The sequence below is a fragment of the Phoenix dactylifera genome, chromosome 8 (assembly GCF_051530095.1).
Source record: "Phoenix dactylifera cultivar Ajwa chromosome 8, Ajwa_hap1_PhDact_Kaust_v1.1, whole genome shotgun sequence".
In the NCBI taxonomy this organism is placed as follows: domain Eukaryota; kingdom Viridiplantae; phylum Streptophyta; class Magnoliopsida; order Arecales; family Arecaceae; genus Phoenix; species Phoenix dactylifera.
Window position 1 is genome coordinate 13508719 of NC_143197.1, and position 24281 is coordinate 13532999.

The window sequence follows — 24281 nt, forward strand, 5'->3', positions numbered from 1 at the left end:
AGGAAGAAATTATGAATTAATTTCAAAGACAAATAGACATTACCCGATGAACATCAAAAAGCTCATGTATACAGTACAACCCTATGAAGCTATCACAGTACTCCCTAGAAGATTTTACACCAAGACACCATGTAAATCGCTGAGAACTTACAACAGGTTATAACTTCAAAGGAGGCAAATATTTAGTCATCACACAAAGGCCTGTAGCTCAATATGTGCACTTTGATTAGGTGATAGCAACTTGTAACAGTATATGTTCAAACATGAAACAATTTCAAAGAGCTAGAACTCTATTAGATGTAATTGCTTATCAGGATATGACTTGAAAGTTTCAAAAATGGAAAATAAATTATTAATACAAACATCATATCTTAGGCACTGATAGAAGTCTGTTCACAAGCATAAGAATTAACACCTATTGTAATTCCAATTCAAATACTATAACTAGTGTATAAGCAAAGACAACGGCACTTTTAGAAACAATAGATTGTAGGTCAAACTTTATCAACAATGCTATAATGGGATTTCAAAAAATAACAGATATTTCTCAACAATTTAAATGTGTCCAGTGCAACAGAGCTTGGAAAGATAAGATAGTGAGAGATAGGAATGGGAGGCATTCGAGTTATATGTGTTATTTCTACTATTTACACCAATAAGCTCGTAGAACCATTTCAATAAAGTTCTATTCAAAAATTAAATGACAATCTTGGTAGATAACTGACAAACCCATGGGCTTTGTTCTTTTTCTATATAGCATAAGTAATTCGCATATAAAATTATAAACCACATATATGACTAAACAATACTCGTACAGATCACAGTACTCAGAAAATATTAACCTGCATTCATTAGGTCGTGCATATTTTGGGAATTATCAAGCTACAATATAATTGCACATGCCAAATATCAGAAGCATGCACCTAGCTTACAGTTGAGTGACATATGTTGTATCCTGCATAGGCATTCATATGTATTGTATTGTAACAAAGACTAAAAAGCTAGTATAAATAGTCAGAATCATAATACTATGGTTAGTTTATGGACTAGAAGCCCTAGAGCCTGATAAAAAAGATGATAAGCTCTGCAGGATCATTTACTGAGGTTATAGAATGCACTAATCACCCTTGAAAACTTAAGATCGAGACAAATCTGCAAATTTGGAGAACCTTGGTCCATCATGAGGCAACCACTTCATGCAATATTTGACTATAATCCAAGGTTTGAAAACTCAGCTTCAGACTCAAATTCAGCTGGACCAGATGAGTTTCAATTTCGGAAATTCTGACAGTTTTTGTGGTTTCAGCTCTGGATTCCGTGGAAGTTACAAAGAATCCAAATATGACAGATCAAAAATAAAAAATTGAAAAAATGAAAACAAAAATATTCAAAATATATTATATAGTTGAAGAATTTTAAATGTACCTTCTTGCAGTTTCACACTCAAATATAGTGTTTGCTCAGGTATGAATCAACCAAAGTCTTCAGAGCAAAATAAGGTTGATGCATATCAATGCCTAATCATTTTAAAGCATATGATTACAGAAAATTCCAGGATATTTCTGACATATATAGCTGCATTCAGAAGGGGCCTTGTCTCAAAAGTCAATATTATAAATTGTAAGTGATAAAATACCTGCCAAATAGGTTATGAACCAAGGTCTAAGTATCAGTGTTTTGGAACCTGTACGGGAACCCAGCAAGTAAACCTCATACCAAGTGTCAAGTACAGGACATCCCAGGGTACCGACGTATGGTATGGTGACCGTACCAGGTACCAATTCCCTAGAGGTTTTGTAAGATATGTGAATACACTACTACTGTATGTAAATCCTTGTTATGAACTACAGAGTCGCTGAAATCAATATCAGATCTACTTCAAGGGAAGTGAGTTCTACAAGGGAAAAAAAGGGGGCACATGATCTTTCTTTAATTGGAGATGAAAATGGGAAAAAGATATATGGATAAACAAAATAAATAAGCAAGATAAGATTCTCAAAATAACAAAAGTATTCCTAGCCAAGGTTTGTAAGCAAAGGGCCCTCTTACCTAAAGTAGCCTTCCCAAGCTGCCCACACATTAGCTCACTGTTCCGGAAATAGACATAACCATCACTGGGACACATTGTTTCAGATTTGCTATAGATTTTCTCTTTCACAATAAGATTCAAAAACACCCTTGTATTCGCATTAGGGCGTATGAGAACACTGAATAGCTGTTTCCCTGTCCAAAGCTCAATGGGCTGCAATACATAATATATGGGGAAAATTAATTAAAAAATCAACACTAGCAGCATCAATTTAAATTTGTAGAATAGACAGCAGGAAAAAAAAATCAGAAATTTTTTTTAAAAAAATGGACTAAACAACCCAAAGATTCTAAACCAAAGAAGAAAAATTAAAGAAAAGTGAAAGCTAGTAATATCTAAAAGATGACAGGCATTATTTAGAAAAAGAAGAAAACTTCAAACTTTTGCCATGATCTCATAAAATATGGGAGATCTTTCAAAGTAAAACAACCACTTATTGTGAATCGATGAAGATAGCAGTAGTTATTGGGATTTCTTTGGCACACTACTTTAGGATCTCAACGTTGTAAGGGCAGCTACATATGCATGAGTAGAACATGCAAGGTAAAAGATCAGAAAATACCTACAATATCAAGATCTCAGTTCCTACTCGCAACATATCCCCAATGAGAAGATAGAAAGATAGAAATAGCTTAACAATTTTTTTATACCTTTATGAGTTAGAACATAGTCTCTGGGAGACGAAGGCAAAGAACAAAAATGCAAGCAAGATAAGATCCTAGAACAACTTATGTTTTAATATCACGATAACATTTCATACATATGCAGAGTTACAAAGTGTAAATAATTAACATTTTCCACTAGAAACAAAAAAAAGAGAAGCTATTGGCCTTTCCAGGGAAAAAAGTGGAGGAATAATTTCCCTTTCACAGTTTGTATCTAGAAGAATTATTATGGTCAAAACCATAAAATAACCATAACGTAAAGCCTTTCTCCACTATTTAGGTTCAGGTTCAAGAATCTCCCCTTGCCAAGCTTTCCTATTTAGGCCACATTCATGAATATCAAAATTTGGGTTCAAATCAGAGTTTGATTTACATTTTATGACTCGTTATTTACATAATGTCAATATTCCTCCCATTGTGTAGCCCTTCAGCTGTTACAGTAGCTGCCAAAAGTCAAACTTCGATCGGTATCAGAAATATCAACAGAGCCTGAGTGAAGATTTTTCCCTCACGGGGCCAAGGTATTGCGCTATTGCGCAGAGGGACCGTATATTGTAGTTGGTTCAGACCTGTTACGGTTGACTAAATGTATGAAAATTGCTGCAAACCACTGCTTAATCACACAATATGTACCTTTGATTTATATTATATAATTCTCTTTTTTCTGAGCAGACAAATTGATATCAAAGGAATTTAAGAATCAAAACAAGAATTGGAAGTATACATAAATAATATAAACTCACAGTATTTTGTTTTCAGGAAGCAATAAGAACAAAATAGAAATATGTGACATTCAAAATTTTAATCCAACAATTAAAGTATTGTTGCAAAAGAAGCCAAATGGACAATAAGATAAAAAGCGATAGATAAAGGAGAGTCCTATCATTGCTCGAAAACTAATAGATCTTTGATTCCTGCTGGCATGTTCCATTAACTAAAACAAAGTTTATGACATTTGTCAAGATTTCATGCTCATATTTTTCACTATAAAATAAATATTTACTTTTAGGAAAAAATAGAAGAACAAAGTGTAGAGGTGGTGCCAATTCATTTTCCTTGAACTCGTCTCTCCATTTCCTCTGTGATGCTCCTTGCTTTTGATTGCTGGGGCAGCTTACAGAGACCATGGAATTGAATATCAATAAACTGAACTCCCAAGAATATGATGTTTCTGGATCAGCTTTTCATTTCTCTAGTAGGAGTAAAGGAACAAATGAATTATAATGCCATGGTAAATTTGCAGGACATCTTCGACCATGCATCTGCCCACCATCAGGTCAAACAAGCCCCCAGTTCTTGTATGAAAACCGGAACATCAGCAATGTGGATTAGGATGACCTTCAGAATACTAAGCGTGGTAGGACTTTTGGCCAAAGGAGAAAGAACATGGACCATCATTTGACAGGGAATAGGCTTTATATCTTTCCTCTTGAGTTGCTAATTCGCAAATTTATGACTTCCTTTTTCTGTTCAAAGCTGCCACTTTTTTTGGTAGCATCCAAATTGCCACATGCTAATATGCAGTGAAGTTTTGCCTATTCTCACTTTATAGCGGCGACAAGTGACTAAACTTGGTTGCCTGAAATTTTGAATGAGATGTATGAAAGAGTAGTATGTGGTGAATACAATGCTGGAATCCGAACAATGAGACAGGTCTTTAAATGTATCACGAAGAGCAAGTGCTACCAAAAAAATGGTGGGGGCAGGAAGAGCCACACAAATTTTGGGAGAGGGAGCAAGCATAAATTTTTGAACTGGGTTATTCAAGGGTTATCCAAAATTCTGGAGGGAACCGAAAGATGCAAGAGGAACTTCATTTTAATGCCGTATCATGGCCCAAGAATCCAGTTGCTGCTCACATGCTAGATGCACCAAGTGGCAGATTTCACTTGACCATTTAGTATTACAAATTATGTATGGCCCTCTTGGCATGGTTATCGTATTTTTGGGAACATATGTTGGAAGCTAAATTTATACATCAGTCGGAATAGATAAAAAACAAATTCCTTATATAGGCCTTCAATAAAAGCTATATTGTAATGGTTAGAGCTACACTAGCGGCACTCATGGGTTGGCACGGGTTCGTGCCCGAGGATGTGCTAGCCTAGGTGAAAAGGGGCATGCGTAGGAGGCATGCCTTGGCAAGGCACCATTGTGGGCATGGAGTATGGCCCACATCAGCGGCGAGAGGGCTTGCTGGTAGAGCATGATTTGAGGATTACACAGGCCACGAGTGTGGCACTTGTTGGTCCAGTGCTTTGATGGTCCATGGGTGGTGATGACTTCGGCAAGTCATGGTGCCTAAGTGGCTGGGCACTGGCTGCAAGATGCGGCATAGACATGGACAAGACCGAATGTGACTCGGACGAGGGGCACTGGTGCTGGGCTAGGGTGCCAATGCATGGCATGCACTAAGGGACATGTGCGTGTAGGGATTAATCGGTGGCGCACACACCAGACACAGACACGTGCACACCCGAGGCATGGGTGCAAGATGCGCAGGCCAAAGGTGTACAAGTTGTGGGCACACAAGGCATAGGTGTGCATACCACGAGGCATGGCGCCCAAGCTATGGGCCCAAGAGGCACTCAAGTCGCAGGCATGCAGGCTATGGGCATGCATCCCATTGGTGCATAGGCTGTGGAAAGGCCCAGGCGCCGCACATTGACTTGGGCATGCACGGGCGGAGGCCGGGTGCCCAAGTGCAGCACACTGACTTGGGCGCGCACAGGCAGAGGCTCAAGCACCCAAGCACAGGTGCATGGACAACCTAGGCGGGCGCAGGGCGAGCATACGGACAACCCATGCGGGTGAACATATAGAAGACCTGGGCAGGCGAACTTGTGGATGACCCAGGCACATGGGCATGCGGGCGCCCAGGAGCACGACCGCACGGACGTGCTGGGACTCAGGCATGAGCAAGCAAACCGATCTACTAGATGGTTTGCTCAAGGGGGTTTCCAGTGGATTTAGAGGTTGGAACTACCATCAACAATTGCTCCTGTCCAAGACTTGGACCTGGCACTTTCTAGCAATTTGGGGGAGTTTCCTAGCAGTTGGGGGATTGTCCACCGCATGGCTATAGGTAGGCCTACTAGCCAATCCTTTGGGCAGAGATGAGCACAGAGGGCAGAGAAAAGTGAGGCAGGAAGTCTCATAGGGTTGAGACTTGCTGAGTGACCTCATATGTTTGGGAAAGAAGGGAATAATGGGAGGTTTATCCCTAAAGGGCCATTGTATCTTTGTGACTTGTGGATTGTAATAAAGATTAGGAAAAGGGTCTCTTTTACAAGGTGCGTGTGGGTTCTACACACTTTGGCCCTCCACTGCTGTGTCCCATAGACTATGGTAAAGTCCCATACAGCCACTCTTGTGCGTGCGGGTTGGAAGGCTGACTGAATGAGGCATTCAGTGCCACACAAGGCGCAGAACTTGGTGAAAAATTCGCAAAAAGTTCTGGCCCTATGATAGTAACCATGATCAAGAGAAGGAACAAATTGTTAAATATTCAGGGTAGTCGAAGCTAATCCTTTACATAGTCAGATAACTAGGAGTCATGTGCATATAGATTGATAATAAGCTAGATGATAAAATAAGAACTACCTGTTAATTGTTAAGCAATAATAGATAACAGCATATATATATATATATATATATATATATATATACATAGATGGATGGATAGATAGATACAGATATATATAAATATATAAAGCAAAAAGAACCTCACAAACTGCAAGTATGAAGTATAACTTCATTGATGTGTCTAATGCAATCTGTACCTTCATAAAAAAGGAGGGGGTGAGGGGGAAGATCTGACCTTAATTAAGGCTGGTGTTGGCAAATCTATGGGGTCCATGGCATCACCTATATAAGAGCACATAAGAGAGAAGGAGGCACGATCATAGAAGGTATCCTTTCTTGTAACCAAAAAGGATGATGTCAGAAAGTCCTGTGTTGAAGCTACTAATATTTCTCCGTTCTTTGGTGTGCACAAGTTATTTTGCACCTGTGAAACAAAAAAACAGAAAAAGGAAATAAATGCCTTGATAACACAATGAAAAACAGGTCGAACATTCAGAAATATAAAGTCAAACATAAAAAAAAAGACGGGGACCAGAGCTATGACTCTGGAAAATTAGTGCAAGACATGATACACAGACAAAACCAAAAAAGGAGTGGTTACAATTAGCCCAAATAACACAAAAGAAGAGGGGGGGTGCAGAAATGTTAGAAAACATTAGAAAAAAGCATGGTAAACTAACAAGCAATGCATTGGAAAACAGTTTCCAGAGGCAAGGTACGCGGTACCGATTGTACCGGTGGGCATCGGTACCGGTACGGTACCGAACCAAACCGAGCCGAACCGGTACGTACTGATGGGGCTAAAAGCCAAAAAAAATTTAGAGCCGGTACGGACTGGTCGGTACCGGGCCGGTACGGTTCGGTACCGAAATATGTAGCTGTACCGTACCGGTAGGGTCCAGTACCGATATGTACCGGCCGGTACCGACCCGTACCGACTGGTACGGCAGACCATGTCCAGAGGTTACTCTGGATTTACCACATTGCCAGTTGTTCCCCTACTCCTTTTATGATTTGAGAATAGAATAATTTCTTAATAGGACTACCACTAGTTGCAAAGAGAAGCCAGTTTTATACCTATCGTCAGGGAAACAAATAATAAATTGTCACCTACATAAGCTTGTTAAACTTCCACAAACCATCTAATACCAAACTGCAACTTTTTAATTAGTATGAAAATATGAAGATATTAATTACATCATAAACCAGAGAACATCAACATGTCGTTTCAAACAACGATTTCCTTGCAAACTTCCTATAGCTGATAGTGTTTCCTTCCAAAGTATTGTATGTGGAACTTCTTTTTGTTTTTCTTTCGACTCCTTCATCACCAAAAGGACTTCTTACTCCCTTTTTAACTCTACCTTTCTTGGGTTCACCACATGCCAACAGTAACTTCTTTGCCCCATAAGCATCTAATTTAAAAGGATCTAACCAAAATATTCAAACATAAGATAAATGATTCTTAAAAAGCTAGGTAGTTCAAGATCCCAAAATGGATGGGAGAAAACTACGTATTTACACATACACAAACTCTTATTCATATATATGATGCAAAAAAGAAAAAGGAAAAACACATTTCCCCCGCAAACAATCCAGAGACCAAGGCCTTGCTCCTTATTTCAACCATGCAATGTCTAAGACAAAATTCATAACTAATCATCATTACAATCCACAGAAGTCAGCATCCCCTCAAATGCAAAATAATAGTTATGCTACTTATGACCCCCTGGAGCTCAGAATGATAAAGTTCTCATCTAGAACAACATCCGAATTCCCATGAAATTAATGCACCCAATTTTTTATTTTATGTGGACCCATACCCAACCTGTCAGCCCAATTAGAGATTCATTTTTCAACTATGTATCTTTAGAAATGAAGTATATGGACTTCTTACAAGAACTTATGGAACATCAGGACTTACACTTAAAAAGAACAAAGCATGGATACATATTTATCAGTCGATAAGTTCCTTGATCCTTATTAAGCATTAGTCTCCTTTAATTGAGAATCCACTTAAAACAAACATAACACTATTTCTACCTTTTCCCCTCACGTAACAAAAGATAATCTTTCTTATTAAAGATTTATTTCCCAACTTCACATTTAAATCATTTTAAAGCGTTGCTGAAATGCTCAACATCCTCCCATTTGTTTTATGTGAACATCTTCATTTCTAACTTCCTAATATAAGCAATAATGAATTTCACACAAGAACTTTGCCATATTAAGAGCTACATAGGTGAGGCAATGGGTTGGTTCAGGTTGGATTTGGATTAAGTCAAAACAAACTCTCAACCTGGACTCAACTCATTTATAATAAGTTTGGAGGAAACAACTAATAAACACGTATCCAGCCCATTTATTTCAAATGGATATGTATCAACTTGTGAGCCCAATTAAAACTTCACTTGTCAATTACCTGCAGAAATGAAAAGGAAATAGGACCAAGAGGAAGGGATCTAAGGCTGCTTCCATGCAAGAGAAGGTAAGGAGAAGAAATTGACATGGAGAACAAAATCAGAATCAGAATCATGTAGTTTAACCCTCCACTTTCTCTTCAATACTTTTTACTCTGTAAAGCATAAACTGCCTGGCCTCATCACCACAGAGCCTCTGCCCGTGGCTGATGACACTATTATGCATTACCATTGTTCTAGGGACCTAGCCTGGTTTTTAAGGGCCAGTTGAACCCATGGAGATCTGTTGGGTCTGAGGGCCAAACCCTAAGCTGACCCAATTATAATCATGTTGGTCTTGCATATCCCCGCAACTAGCGTAATTATGAAGAATTATCAATCAAACCAACTTATTTTGGACAGGTTGCCAGGTCCAGGTCCCAAATTGCCAACCCTAACCCATCATATTTGTGAGATTGGTTTAAGTTCATAATACAAGGATGGTTTTGAAGTTGAAAATCCTGAAAAGACCCACAAAGAAAAGAAGAGAAAAGAAAAGAAAAGACTAATGAGATAGTATTATAAAATTGTTTTCTACATATAGTGTCTAAAATAATATACCCTGTGTATGTCAACAAGTTCTTTTCCAGTATAATCTATCGTATAGGACTGTGAATATGAGCTTATTTGCCTCTTAGATAGAAACAAAACCATACTCTCCATCTAGATCCAGCAATTAAAAGAAACAAAATCTTTCTTATTTGTAGATTCTTTCATAAGTTTATATTTACATTTTATCAATGCTCTGTTAATATATTGTGCTTCCTTACAATGTTCACCATGACATTCCCCATATTAACATTTTTCTACTGAAACTCAAAGAACATTGCTGACTTGAGACTTATGGCATTCACTAGACTCCTTTCAAATTTAGAATTTGACGATGGCTACAAAGGAAACGAAAGCGCCTTGCAACCTCAAGCTGAAAAACTAATTTAATACAGCTACCAAGTATTACAAAATGAGTTTTGAAAAATACCCCCATAAGCATAAGAGCTTCGGTACGAGCTTCTTCTGTTTGAGGAACATGTAAATTCATCTCATCACCATCAAAATCAGCATTATAAGGATTGCAGACAGATTCATTAAACCTCAGTGTTCTCCATGGCATTATCCGTGCCTACAGCCATGATGACCAAAAAAAAAAAAGTAAATACCAAGTCGAGAACTTCAACAAATGAATGTCATGATAAACAAATGAGCATACCCTATGACACATTATGGACATCCGATGCAGGCTCGGTTGTCTGTTGAAGAGGACGATATCTCCATCTTCCAAATGCCTTTCCACAACATAACCATATTTCAGCTCATTAGCAATATCCCTCTTATCCACATATTTCAAATGCCTACAAGAGAACACCAATAACTAAATCGTAATTCAAGAGCGTAGATACACTACAAGTTATGAAGCTAATACAATTAACAGTTTACACTTTTGAGCCATCAGGTCGTAGAACAAAATTTGCCCCAGGATATTTGGAAGGCCCATTGCGAACAAGCTGTCGCAACTTCTCTATGTTATAGTTAGAAACCCTTTCTGGATATGTTAAAACCCGGGCCATCAATATGGGAATTGCTACCTGGAATACACAGATAACAACATGAGGGGAAAAAATGAATGCAGGAAGATCTAATATCTGGTCCACAATCTCTAAATAGGCTTACCTCTGTGATTTTCAAATTTGGATCAGGAGAAATGACAGTCCTTCCAGTAAACTCAACACGCTTTCCAGATAAGTTACCACGGAAACGCCCCTGCTTTCCTTTAAGCCGTTGAACAAGCCCGCGATGTTTTGAATCAGGAATACAAGGAGCTTCACTATTTATATACTCGACAACTTGAATTTGAAGGTGTGTCCAGCAATCCTGATAAGGAATCAACAGCAGTTTTTTAACACATCAAAGAACAATCGAAAACCCATCTAGGCTTGCATAATTTAATCAAGACATAAAGTCGGATAAGCAAGACACTTAAATGCCAAGAACTATTTTCTGAGAACAAATCAAGTCAGAATAGAAAACTGAATATGATATCAACAACTAGATTGAAAGACTCCATCTTATATAACATATAGCCAAATAGATACAGCATAACTTATTAAATACAGCATAGTTATGATATTGAGAGGTATTTCTTAAAGGTGTCTAAATAGCATCTACAACCATCGCATAAACATGTGATAGAAAACAAGCCTCACTCCCATGCCTTTGTTTTCATTTATACAGTTCTTCTTCTGCTGCACATTCATATAAATCTCAGCATATTCAGTAACATAAAATGAGGGATTAGTATGTCACCAGTAAACAATGGTCTCCTCAAAGAAAGAAGACTCAAAATATTATGCTTCTGTCACATCCCATAATCAAAAGAATGACCGAGTCTCATTCATCAAAGGTTTTACATAGAGATAATCCATCAAAGTGTAATTATTTTGCCTGGGAGTGTTTTCAAAGCATTGTTTAGTTATCAATATATATTTTTGTGCTACAGGCTAGACTAAAGATTCAATTGGCAAGGAATGTTCTAATTTTTGAAAAAGATTTCAAAATTTTGTACAGTATAGTTAGGGGTAATGCAAATTTTGAACAATTGGTTGGCTAAGATTTTGGCTTCTTAATTACCATATGGCTTTCTAGGTATGTTCCAAGTAAAAAGATTTTCAAAGGATGTGCAACAAGAAACAATTTTCTCTGCACGTAAGTGAAATATCAAGTAAGAATTGGCATTTTCACATTGAATGCTGATGATTTCATGTTAGAGTTAAACATATGTCCCATGACTATACAGTGAGAGCCTTTCTAAATGCTCTTGGTTGAATTGGGTTCACTGTTGCTGAAACTTTATGCACAAAGCAAAAAGAAGTTGGTGTCTATCTGATAGTGCTTTGGGATCTTTACAATTTCAAAGTACCACCCAAGATACGCGGAACCGACCAAACCGACGTACCGATGAAGACCGGTACCGGTTTGGTACCGATTGGAACCAGTACCGAACCGGTTATGAAAAAAAAAGAAGAAAAAAAATGCGCGGACGCGTTATGCTACAGAGTGACATGCCACTCTGCCGCATTAAAAGCCCATGCGGGGTAGCGCGTGGGCTCGCTGCCCCGCACATGAACCGCGATCCCCACCGCGTGGAACGTGCGCGGGCGCGAGTCGGAGGATGTGTTTCCCCACTAACGCCCGCGCCCCCGCGGCCTCTCTCTCTCTCTCTCTCTCTCTCTCTCTTCTTTCCTTTTTTTTTCCTTCTCCTCTCTTCTTCCCTCTCTCCTCCTCTCTTTCCCCCCTTCTGCGAGCAAGGGAGGTCTTCTTTCTTACGAGGTGCTCGGGAGGAAGAAAAAGGCCCGGTAGCGCAAGAGAGGTCTTCTTCCCCTCTCTCCTCCTTTCTTCCCCCTTCTTCCCCACGAGTATCGGTGCAGTTCGCACGGATACCGGGCTTGTACCGGTGCGAACCACACCGGTACAGGCAAGGAACCATTCAGTTCTGACCCCTTTGGATCTACCGTACCGGTGGAGGCCGGTACCGGTACGGTACAGGCTGAACCGGTCGGTTCCGACCGGTTCAGCAGATCATGGTACCACCACATCTGTTATCTAGAATTCGAGCTGATCAAACACCTTGTCGGGTCGGGCTCAAGACAAGCTCTACAGTAGAAGATAGACTCAATGCCTACGCCCAAGCCCGTCCCAATCTTGAAGAGCCAATCCTAGGCCCACCCACCTGGCCCAAATTCCTCTTCCCCCCACTATTATAGGCTAAGTGCAATATATATTATTATTTCATTATAATATATAATTAGTTATTATAATTAATGTACAAAATATATACATATATATGATCTTAGGCTGGGCTGAGCTAGACCATTTTTAATTTTTCCAAGCACGGCCCAATTTTTAGATTGGGCCTACTTTTTGCCTAGGCCCACCCCACAAGCCTATTTTCAATGCCCAAGCCCACTAAATTTTGGGGCAGCTTAGGCAAGCCACCTGACCCATGACCGACTCTCTCTAGAACCCAAAAAATGCTGCCTAGGGTGGCAATTTTCACTTGGTTGCTTTATCAAGAAACACATTTTCTAAGCATTGAGAAAAAGCAGGAATCTGCTTATCCACTGGATGAGTCCATTTTGAGAAACTAGTGAGAATATTAATCACCTCTTTCATGGTGAAGGTATGTTAAACATCAGGAGAGCTAGTAATGATGATAAATATAATAAATAAATATGTAGAGAGAGGAGAGAATTTTTACGTCAATTTAAAGCCACTCAGAAGTTGTGCAATTTGTCACGTTTATATCACAAATCAGGCTTGATGACATTTATAAGCTTATATGTTTTGAGAAAATAAAAAGAGATACATAAACAATTAAAAAAGATTATTAATTGCCACATTAAAAAAAGTCAAGTAGAATCAGTAACTAGCTGTTAGAAGTATGCCCTAGAAGCCAATTTGGCTGACGCATTATTTTATTCTAGGACATAAAATTGTACTTGACCTAATAATGAATTTATTAGAATGGGCATTCTTTTCATTCATGTTCTTATGTGTCCATGAATCGTCCAAGAAATTAATAAGATGATGACGCATATTCTCAAGAGTTGAGAATTTGAGGCATGTGTCATTGGTGATTAATTTCTGAATTGCTCCTGATCGATGGATCATCACGAGGACGGTGATCGATCCACTGAGATTAGTGCACAGATCGTTTTCTTTGATGGACGAGTCTTGAGTCCACAGTGTGGCGACACTGGAGCAATTGTGCAAGTGCTTGTTAGAGAACAAGGGTACTGAGCGTGACTCATAGCAAGTAGTCACTTGGATGTCTATCCACTCGTCAGTGACTTACTTGATGCTGCAGTTGTATACTGGTCCTTTGACCTGCGATGCCTCGGCTATTCACAATGAGGTTGCTGTAGTTTGACGAGCACATAAACATGAGCCCTAGCCAACTGGGTTCTCGTGGTGCAGATTGGCTGCAGTAGGTTCATTGTAGGAGTAGGGGTGCATCTAGATGAAATCTATCGATCTTGATAGGTTAAGAGAGATCCTATGTGATTTATGAAACTGAGTTCGTAAATCCTCGGCCGGGGTAGTATGTATAGTGGAAAAGGAGTTTTCCACTCTCGAACTTAAGTCGAATAAATCTTGACATATGACAGACGATGGAGTTTGACGAGTTAACCATGACCTCCATCCTGTAGGGATCCACGATAGAAGGACTGTATCATACGATAACTGCACCTAGAGGTTCATCATTCCATTCTGCTGGGTAGCCACTACATGCTGCTAGGTGTCACTGGTGGATGGTGAGACTCACAGGGACTATCTTGATGATCGATGATCCCTGGTGAGTTGAGTTGGAATTGTTCCAACCCATTGAAAGGAGTTTTCAATGATATTGTGATAGAGATCGCAATATATCTCACTACCAGACAGAATAGAACCTATGGGGTCACACACATTAGAGGTATTGACCGATCCGATGGTTGAATTATGATTTGGAATCACAAATAATTTATAATTATCAATTTGATTGATAATTGTTTTAACTCCCTAAAAGTTAGTGAGTAGAAGAAGAAATAATTGCAATTGGATTGCAATTTAATTAAATCAATTGGACTTAATTAATTGGGCTTGATCTTATTTAATAAGAGTCCTACTTGCAGTAGGACTCCTAGATTCCTAATTAGATTAGGACTTCAAATTAAATTAGAGTCCTACTTGGAGTAGGTTCCTAAAGTCCTAATTGGATTAGGACTAAAATTATATGAGTCCTAATTAATTTAGGATTCCTAAAGTCCTAATTAATTTTGATCTAATAAATTAAGATGACTCCTAATTGGATTAGGATTGAAGAGTTCAATTGAGTCATGATTCAATTGGGTCCTAATTAGATTAGGACTCTAAGAGTCATAATTGATTTAATCTTATGGATAAACATGAGGAAATTAAGGAGGCTGAAAGTGGAGCCCACGCACCTCATGAGATGAGGCTTGGGCATGGGGCATGAGAGGATAAGAGGTACTCCCCTCCCCTTGGTTTTTACGTGAGAAGAGAAAGGGAGGGGCGTACGCCCCTCCTCTTGCCAAAAAGATAGACGTGAGCTCCTAATTTGTAGGAGCTCACGCCTAGGGTTCAAAAAAGGGGAGCATGTGGCCCCCCTCCTCTCATCAAAAAAAAAAAAAGAGGATACGGCAGCCCCCTCTCCAAGGATGAGTTCAGCCGCAAACAAACACAAAAAAAGGAGAATAAGGGGCGGACCCCGCAAAGGAATTAATAGGCTGTTTTTGATGCTGTGAGATCCCCTTCTCTCCCCTTTTTGTGCCGTGAGAGTGCCTCCTCCCCTCTTGGTTTTTGTGCCATGGGAAAGCCTCCTTCCTCTTGGGTTTTCAGCCGTGAGCATCAAAGAAAAATAGGGTGGCGTGCGGCTCTCTCTTCACCCTTCTTCCATCCACAAGAATAAAAGAAAAGGAGGCAGCAAGATGGGATCTTCTTCCTCCCTTTCAAGTCCTTTCTCTTGAGATCTATCAAAGAGTTGATAAATCAAGAGAGGATTTCAGCCATCAAAACATATCTCTGCAAGGGAGCTAGCACCCTGAGGAGATTAGAAAGTTTGAATTGGTCCTCTGCCTCGTGTGGATACCCGTATTGGCAGGACGCATGTGCGGTTTCAAGTGAACCTTTCAACAAATACCACAATCATCAGATTGCGGTGAATATCTACCCGCACAAGGTGAAGATCTGATCTTCCTAATATTATGTAAAAGTATTTAATCCTAATCTATCTACGAACGATGGTTTTTAAAATACGTTCATGCGTGATGAACGGGATCTCGCGCATGCCTCTTCCGTTGCGCGAAGAATTTTTCTGGAATTTTCTGCAGTGTGCGAGGGATTCCAACAGTGGTATCAGAGCCTAGGTTTCGTTGATTAAGGTTAGGATTAATTATTAAAGGGCATATTAGATCTGAAATTTAAAGGATTATGCTTGCTGAATTTTATGCATGCAGAATTTCAGGTTGCAGATTTTTCTACATGCTGAAATTTTTGAATGTTTTGATTAATGATTCTATTGCTTTGATAATATGATTACAAATATTTAGAATCATGTCTTGCATGATCAGCAACTCATGTGATGACGTAATCAATTAGATTTCAGATCTATAAATTATAATTTATGCATGTGATGCGAATGGTGATGATCATGGATGACCCTTTGTGAATGTGCTGAAATATTTTGCGATGTTCTGTGATGTTATGTGATGGCATGTAAATAAGATTTTCAGATGCCTGCGTGCATCTTATATTGATGTATTAGAGACCTGCGTGTCTCATGAAAAAGGGTTGTAACTATTATTTAATTTTATTTATTTTAAACTTATCTGGGATGTAATCTGTGATGTGTTTGCACGTCAATGGTTGATCGGTGCATGCCTCTACAAGCACGATTTGCGCGGATCGAGATCAAGGGTTGATTAGAGATGGATCAAGGAGTTGATCGCAATTGGACCTAGGGTGCTCAAGATCGAGTCAAGAGTTGAAGACGATCTAACCAATTGACGTGCATGTGCTTGTACTATGACCCCATCCTGGATTTATGATCATCACCAGTTTAATTTTTGTTATTATGCCTGGATGTTTATATTTATGTTTATGCATAGCGGGTAGATAATTATTTGCATGAGATGTAGATAATTAAATGAAAGAGACCTAAATTAAATCTCCTCGAAAAATATTAAGTTCATAGGTCTTCCACCGTAGTAGAGCTGCTAAGGTCTTTCCGGCGTTGATTTGTCTCGGCTGGATACAATGGGCAAGTTGCATCGGGGGACTGGACCTCTCTATTAGGCATGAGATGTTGTAGGGGTAAAGATGGGGTTGGGCCCAATAACTGTTAGGTGAGGGACCAATGACGGCTTTGCTTCTACGGTTATACGGTGGATCCGACTTAACTAAGGAATGGGGCCAATAACTGTTAGGTGAGGTCTTCATTACTTAGAGACCGGATAGCGCTACAACTTGCTTGAGAAGCATTGTACAAGAGTTGTACACTCATCGTTTATGTGTCACCAATAACTGTTAGGTGAGGTGGCATGTAAATTGATGAGACCGTAGCACCCCACTTGAAACCTAAAGTCGCAAGGTTTCCGTTTCTCTACCAGAGGAGTGTGAGAGATTCGAGAAAATAGTAGGAGGAATATTTGTTTTAAAAGGCTCTAAAACAAATAGAGTTCAAGTACAAAATTCTAACTAGAATCTTTACTCTCTGAGGATTATAAAGTCAGCTTCTAGACTCTTAACTCATATCCTATAGAACAACCGTTTGACCAAACCCAATTATAAAGACTGGCTCAGCAAATTTCAAAATAGTTTTGAATTGTGAGAAATTCGGATATATGCTAGACCATAGAATCCTCGTGTTACCAATCCGTCTGATCACTGATCAGCGTAAGACGCATGCTAAGTGGACGAACAATGACAATAAAGTTAGGTGCTGCACAATGGCATCCATGTCCAATGAATTACAATGCCAGCATAAAAACATGAAGACTGCCAAGGACATATTAAATCACCTATAAGAGTTGTATGGTGATCAGAGTCGCGCAGCATGGTTTGAAGTGTCCAAAAGGCTCTTCAAGGCCAAGATGCGTGGTGGGCAGTCTGTCCATGATCATGGTTTGACCATGATAAAGGACTTAGAGGAGCTTGAGAAGCTCGGCATGACCATGCAAAAGGAATTGCAAACGGATTTGATCCCGCAATCCCTTCCAGCTTCATATGAATAGTTTATAGTAAACTACCATATGAACAAGATTGTATGCACTAAAATAGAATTGTAAAATAAATTGGTAACTACCTTACGGACCTTGAAGAGTTCAAGGGGCATCGTTCTTGCTGTCGAGTTGGTTTCTACTTCCAATAGAGAGTCTACCTGGAAGAAGAAGAAGCCTGCGAAGAAGCAGAAGACCGAGAAACACCAAGGAATTTTCAAGAAAAAGGCCAATTGCAAGAAAAAATATTTCCATTGGAAGAGGAACTGTCCTACATATATGGGAAGCATAAAGAACATGAAGGGTGACAGACCTCCAGAAGGTATGTCAGATATGCTCAGGATACTTAGGGACTGTTACCTGTTGCTAGCAGAAATTTGATTTCTGTATCTTGTTTAGCACATAAAGATTTTTATAAGACTACTATTCCATTTATTTGAGAAATAAATTGGTTCAACGTGGTTTTATGATTGACAGTCTCTATCACATACATATGGATGTATCTGTGAATGTATCTGAGCAAACAGTGAGTACCATAAGATCCAAAAGATCTAGAGATGAGATAAATCTAAAGTATTTGTGGTACCTCAGGCTTGGTCATATAGGAGAAGACAGAATAAACAAATTGGAGAAACATGGGCTTCTAGACTCATTGACTTCCGAGTCATATCCGATTTGTGAATCCTGCATTCAAGGAAAGATGGCCAAATTACCCTTTGTAGGACATGGGAGAGGTCCACTGCGATACTTACCCTAGTACACACTTATGTGTGTGGCCCATTCGATGCGCAGGTTAGGGATTGTAATTTTTATTTCATTTACCGATGATTACTCACGGTATGGATATGTGTGTGAGACATAAATCTGAATCTTTTAAAAGTTTAAATAGTTCAGATATGAAGTAGAAAAACAAACAGGAAAACTCATTAAGGTTCTTCGATCGGATCGAGAAGGTGAACACCTTAATAGAGAGTTCCATGATTATCTCAAGAAGAATGGTATAGTTTCACAATGGATCCCTCCTGGTACACCTCAGCTCAACGGGGTGTCAGAGAGGAGGAATCAAACCCTATTGGATATGGTGAGGTCCATGATGAGCTTCACTGATTTATCCTTGTTTCTTTAGAGAGATGCCCTACTTTCAGCAATTTACTTATCGAATAGTGTTTCCTCTAAGTCTGTTCCTACCACACCGTATGAGATTTGATATGGTAAGAACCCGAGTCTTGGTCATCTCAAGATTTGGGGATGTCCGGGCCACGTCAAGCGACAACAGACGGACAAGTTAGAGGATAAGACAATTAATGCTCGTTTTATTGGATATCCTAAAAGAGTCATTAAGATACAATTTTTACGTCCCAAAGGATCACAAAGTATTTGTGAACCGACATGCTATCTTCATGGAAATAGTTTATCCTTGATAAAGGCAGTGGGAGGAAAAATGAGCTCTAAGAGAAAGTCTCTGAAGAGCAACGAGCTATTGTGCCTATAGAACCTATTCATATTAAGCCAGTACACGTAGTACCTCCTCCACCTTGTAAATCTAGCAGGATCTTCCGTCCGCCTGAAAGGTATTTAGGTATGCTTACAGAGGATGTAGAGGAAGTGTTCCTTATGGGAGATAGGGATCAAGGTAAGGATCCCAATACCTACAACGAGGCGATGTTAGACATCGATTCCGAGAGATGGCTGGAAGCCATGAAGTCAGAGATAGACTCCATGCATTCCAACCAAGTCTGGACCTTAGTAGATCCACCAGAAGGTATAGTACCTATTAAGTGTAAATGGATCTATAAGAAAAAAATTAAGTTCGGATGGTTAGGTAGAGACCTATAAGGCAAGGCTAGTGGCGAAAGGTTATAGTCAGTGCGAAGGTACTGATTATAAGGATACTTTTCACCTGTAGCATTGCTGAAGTCCATTCGAATATTGCTTACTGTTGCAGCATATCATGATACTGTGATGGTGATCACAAGGTCTGTAAGCTGCAAAGGTCCATCTATGGACAAAAGCAAGTATCTCGGAGTTGGAACACTCGTTTCAACGATGTAATCAAATCGTTTGATTTCATCAAGAACGAGGAGGAACCATGTGTTTATAAGAAGGTTAGTGGGAGGGCTATTGCATTCCTCGTATTGTACGTGGATGATATCCTAGGTTAAGGTTTGGTTGTCTAAGAAATTCTCCATAATAGACCTTGGAAAAGCATCCTATATTTTGGAAATTAAGGTCTATAGAGATAGATCTAAGAGGATACTTGTCCTGTCACAGAATATGTACATAGAGGGAGTGTTGAAGAGGTTCGGCATGGAAACCTCTAAAAGGGGATTATTACTCCTTAGGCATGGGGTAAATCTCTCCAAGAAAATGTGCCCCAACACATCTGAAGAGATTCAATGGATGAGCAAGATCCCTTATACTTCGGCTATAGGGAGCCTCATGTATACCATGCTATGTACATGACTTGATATAGTACATGCTGTGAGTGTCACGAGCATATATCAGTCAAATCCAGACAAGAAGCACTGGATAGCTGTGAAGAACAGTCTTAAGTACTTGAGAAGAACTACGGACATGTTCTTGGTCTTTGGAAGAAGATCAGAGTTGAAGGTAGAAGGATGCACACATATTGATGATAGAAAGTCTACATCAGATTATATGCAATGATGGTTCAGTAAATTGGAAGAGTTCCAAACAACCGATTATTGTAGATTCTACCTTAGATGCTGAATGTTAAGCCGTATCTAAGGGAGCAGTGGAAACCTTCTGGTTTAAGAAGTTCATTGCTGAGTTAGGTGTAATGTCATCAGATGCAATAACACTCTACTACGATAACAAAGGCACCATAGCACTAGCTAAAGAGCCAAGATCTCACCAGAAGCTGAAGCACATAGAGCGGTGGCTTAACCAAATAAGCGACTACCCAGAAAAGAAATAAGTAGAGGATCAGAGAGTAGACTCCACAAAAAATGTGGTGGACCCATTCACTAAGCAGATAAGTCAGCAGAAAACTGAAGCGCATCTTGAGAAGATGGGGCTTAGGTTTATAACTGATTGGCTTTAGTGCAAGTGGGAGATTGTTAGAAGTATGCCCTAGAAGCCAATTTGGCTGACGCATTATTTTATTCTGGGACATAAAATTGTACTTGACCTAATAATGAATTTATTAGAATGGGCATTCTTTTCATTCATGTTCTTATGTGTCCATGAATCGTCCAAGAAATTAATAAGATTATGACGCATATTCTCAAGAGTTGAGAATTTGAGGCATGTGTCATTGGTGATTAATTTCTGAATTGCTCCTGATCGATGGATCATCACGAGGACGGTGATCGATCCGCTGAGATTAGTGCACAGATCGCCTTCTTTGATGGACGAGTCTTGAGTCCACAGTGTGGCGACACTGGAGCAATTGTGCAAGTGCTTGTTAGAGAACAAGGGTACTGAGCGTGACCATAGCAAGTAGTCACTTGGATGTCTATCCACTCGTTGAGGTTGCTGTAGTTTGACGAGAACATAAACATGAGCCCTAGCCAATTGGGTTCTTGTGGTGCAGATTGGCTGCAGTAGGTTAATTGTAGGAGTAGGGGTGCATCTAGATGGAATCTATCGATCTTGATAGGTTAAGAGAGATCCTATGTGATTTATGAGACTGATTTCGTAAATCCTCGGCCGGGGTAGTATGTATAGTGGAAAAGGAGTTTTCCACTCTCGAACTTAAGTCGAATAAATCTTGACATATGACAGACGATGGGGTTTGACGAATTATCCATGACCTCCATCCTGTAGAGATCCACGATAGAAGGACTGTATCATACGATAACTGCACCTAGAGGTTCATCATTCCATTCTGCTGGATAGCCACTACATGCTGCTAGGTGTCACTGGTGGATGGTGAGACTCACAAGGACTATCTTGATGATCGATGATCCCTGGTGAGTTGAGTTGGAATTGTTCCAACCCATTGAAAGGAGTTTTCAATGATATTGTGATAGAGATCGCAGTATATCTCACTACCAGACAGAATAGAACCTATGGGGTCACACACATTAGAGGTATTGACCGATCCGATGGTTGAATTATGATTTGGAATCACAAATAATTTATAATTATCAATTTGATTGATAATTGTTTTAACTCCCTAAAAGTTAGTGAGTAGAAGAAGAAATAATTGCAATTGGATTGCAATTTAATTAAATCAATTGGACTTAATTAATTGGGCTTGATCTTATTTAATAAGAGTCCTACTTGCAGTAGGACTCCTAGATTCCTAATTAGATTAGGACTTCAAATTAAATTAGAGTCCTACTTGGAGTAGGTTCCTAAAGTCCTAATTGGATTAGGACTAAAATTATATGAGTCCTAATTAATTTAGGATTCCTAAAGTCCTAATTAATTTTGATCTAATAAATTAAGATGACTCCTAATTGGATTAGGATTGAAGAGTTCAATTGAGTCATGATTCAATTGGGTCCTAATTAGATTAGGACTCTAAGAGTCATAATTGATTTAATCTTATGGATAAACATGAGGAAATTAAGGAGGCTGAAAGTGGAGCCCACGCACCTCATGAGATGAGGCTTGGGCATGGGGCATGAGAGGATAAGAGGTACTCCCCTCCCCTTGGTTTTTACGTGAGAAGAGAAAGGGAGGGGCGTACGCCCCTCCTCTTGCCAAAAAGATAGACGTGAGCTCCTAATTTGTACGAGCTCACGCCTAGGGTTCAAAAAAGGGGAGCATGTGGCCCCCCTCCTCTCATCAAAAAAAAAAAAAAAGAGGATACGGCAGCCCCCTCTCCAAGGATGAGTTCAGCCGCAAACAAACACAAAAAAAAGGAGAATAAGGGGCGGACCCCGCAAAGGAATTAATAGGCTGTTTTTGATGCTGTGAGATCCCCTTCTCTCCCCTTTTTGTGCCGTGAGAGTGCCTCCTCCCCTCTTGGTTTTTGTGCCATGGGAAAGCCTCCTTCCTCTTGGGTTTTCAGCCGTGAGCATCAAAGAAAAATAGGGTGGCGTGTGGCTCTCTCTTCACCCTTCTTCCATCCACAAGAATAAAAGAAAAGGAGGCAGCAAGATGGGATCTTCTTCCTCCCTTTCAAGTCCTTCTTCTTTCTCTTGAGATCTATCAAAGAGTTGATAAATCAAGAGAGGATTTCAGCCATCAAAACATATCTTTGCAAGGGAGCTAGCACCCCGGGGAGATTAGAGAGTTTGGATTGGTCCTCTGCCTCGTGTGGATACCCGTAGAGGCTGGACGCATGTGCGGTTTCAAGTGAACCTTTCAACAAATACTACGATCATCAGATTGCGGTGAATATCTACCCGCACAAGGTGAAGATTTGATCTTCCTAATATTATGTAAAAGTATTTAATCCTAATCTATCTACGAACGATGGTTTTTAAAATACGTTCATGCGTGATGAACGGGATCTCGTGCATGCCTCTTCCGCTGCGCGCAGAATTTTTCTGGAATTTTCTGCGGTGTGCGAGAGATTCCAACACTAACAGCTATATATTACTCATGAACTTGAATAGCACAAGCATAAATATAGATCTTGGATGAGCAAAAACATAGACCTTGGATGATGTTACAGAAAACAGATGAAAAAGGATTACATTTAAGCTGTGCCATTCATTCCATCCAATATCATGGTTTGGGATGGTTATGTTATGCCTACTTTAGGGTTTCTGACCCAAATAATTTAATAGTAAAGGAAACGTAAAGGCCAGCATAATCATAAGGAAAATGTAAGAATATTGATGAAATAATCAAACATATCCTGGGAGGAAAATCAAACATGCGTATGGTTGAGATGATAGAGAAGAAGAAATTGTGCATTTCCAATAGGTAACAGATGAACACTATGCCCCAAACACTGTAGTTAGCGTCTTTGTGTTCAGTGTCCAGTGTCAAGCACGTCTGATAGAGGAGAGTCTGAGACAGCAAAAAGTTGATTCAAAACTCAAGTAGGTGTGCAATCACCTTAAATCATGTGTCTTTTTCTCATATGAACCTATTTACATCAGGTGCATGGATGGATGCAATCAAAGGAATGGTATTTCAAAACTGAGGGACCAAGGGACCAATGGTAGATTACAAATAATAGGATCCAAACTAATTCAACCAATATAACGAACCTGGATCATACTTACACAAATAACATGCCTTTAGCCTTCTGTGTAACTTCCACTCAATATGGATTTCCTACATGATCATTGGAACCCATAAAGTCTATCTGGTTATCATCTATCCTCTGTTCAATTTGTATGAAATTGATGTCAGACTCAATTAGGGTGGAGGGGAATGTTGGTTAACTAATACGAAGCAAGATGAAAAAGTTACTAAAGATGGTCTTGATTTGCGATTGGGAGGGAGTGATGATGTTAAATTGTTAATATTGTATAATAGTAGCCAGTGGATTGTTGCAATCCTGCATGAAAAGAGAGGAGACTAGGTTAAGAAATCATGATCCTTCCTCAAATAAGAGATTCCATCTCAAGAGAAAGGTGCTAACCATTTTTCCAATAGGAAGACAGGAACTAAAACTATGGCTTAAGATTGTTCTGTCGGTGCAACAGTCCAATGTGTTATGTTTCCTTGGTCTCTCTGATAATAGCTGATTTCAAGTTTAACACTTGTGTTGGTGTTCACTTATCATCCAAGGAAATAAAGATGATACTAAAATTGACCATATTAAGAAACCACACGG

The 24281-nt window shown here is 39.5% G+C and overlaps 1 protein-coding gene across 2 annotated transcripts in view; it reads right to left on the reverse strand.

Annotated features, from left to right (window-relative positions):
- The window catches only part of NRPC1 (nuclear RNA polymerase C1), a 67708-nt gene that overhangs the window by 24447 nt on the left and 18980 nt on the right, over positions 1-24281 (reverse strand). For both annotated transcript variants that reach the window (XM_039116935.3, XM_039116936.3), the window contains exons 9-14: positions 10467-10667; positions 10233-10381; positions 10006-10147; positions 9778-9918; positions 6575-6763; positions 2050-2242 (exon numbers count right to left, since the gene is read on the reverse strand). In XM_039116935.3, coding sequence (XP_038972863.2) covers positions 2050-2242; positions 6575-6763; positions 9778-9918; positions 10006-10147; positions 10233-10381; positions 10467-10667 — 1015 coding nt within the window. The remainder of the gene's footprint in view (positions 1-2049; positions 2243-6574; positions 6764-9777; positions 9919-10005; positions 10148-10232; positions 10382-10466; positions 10668-24281) is intronic.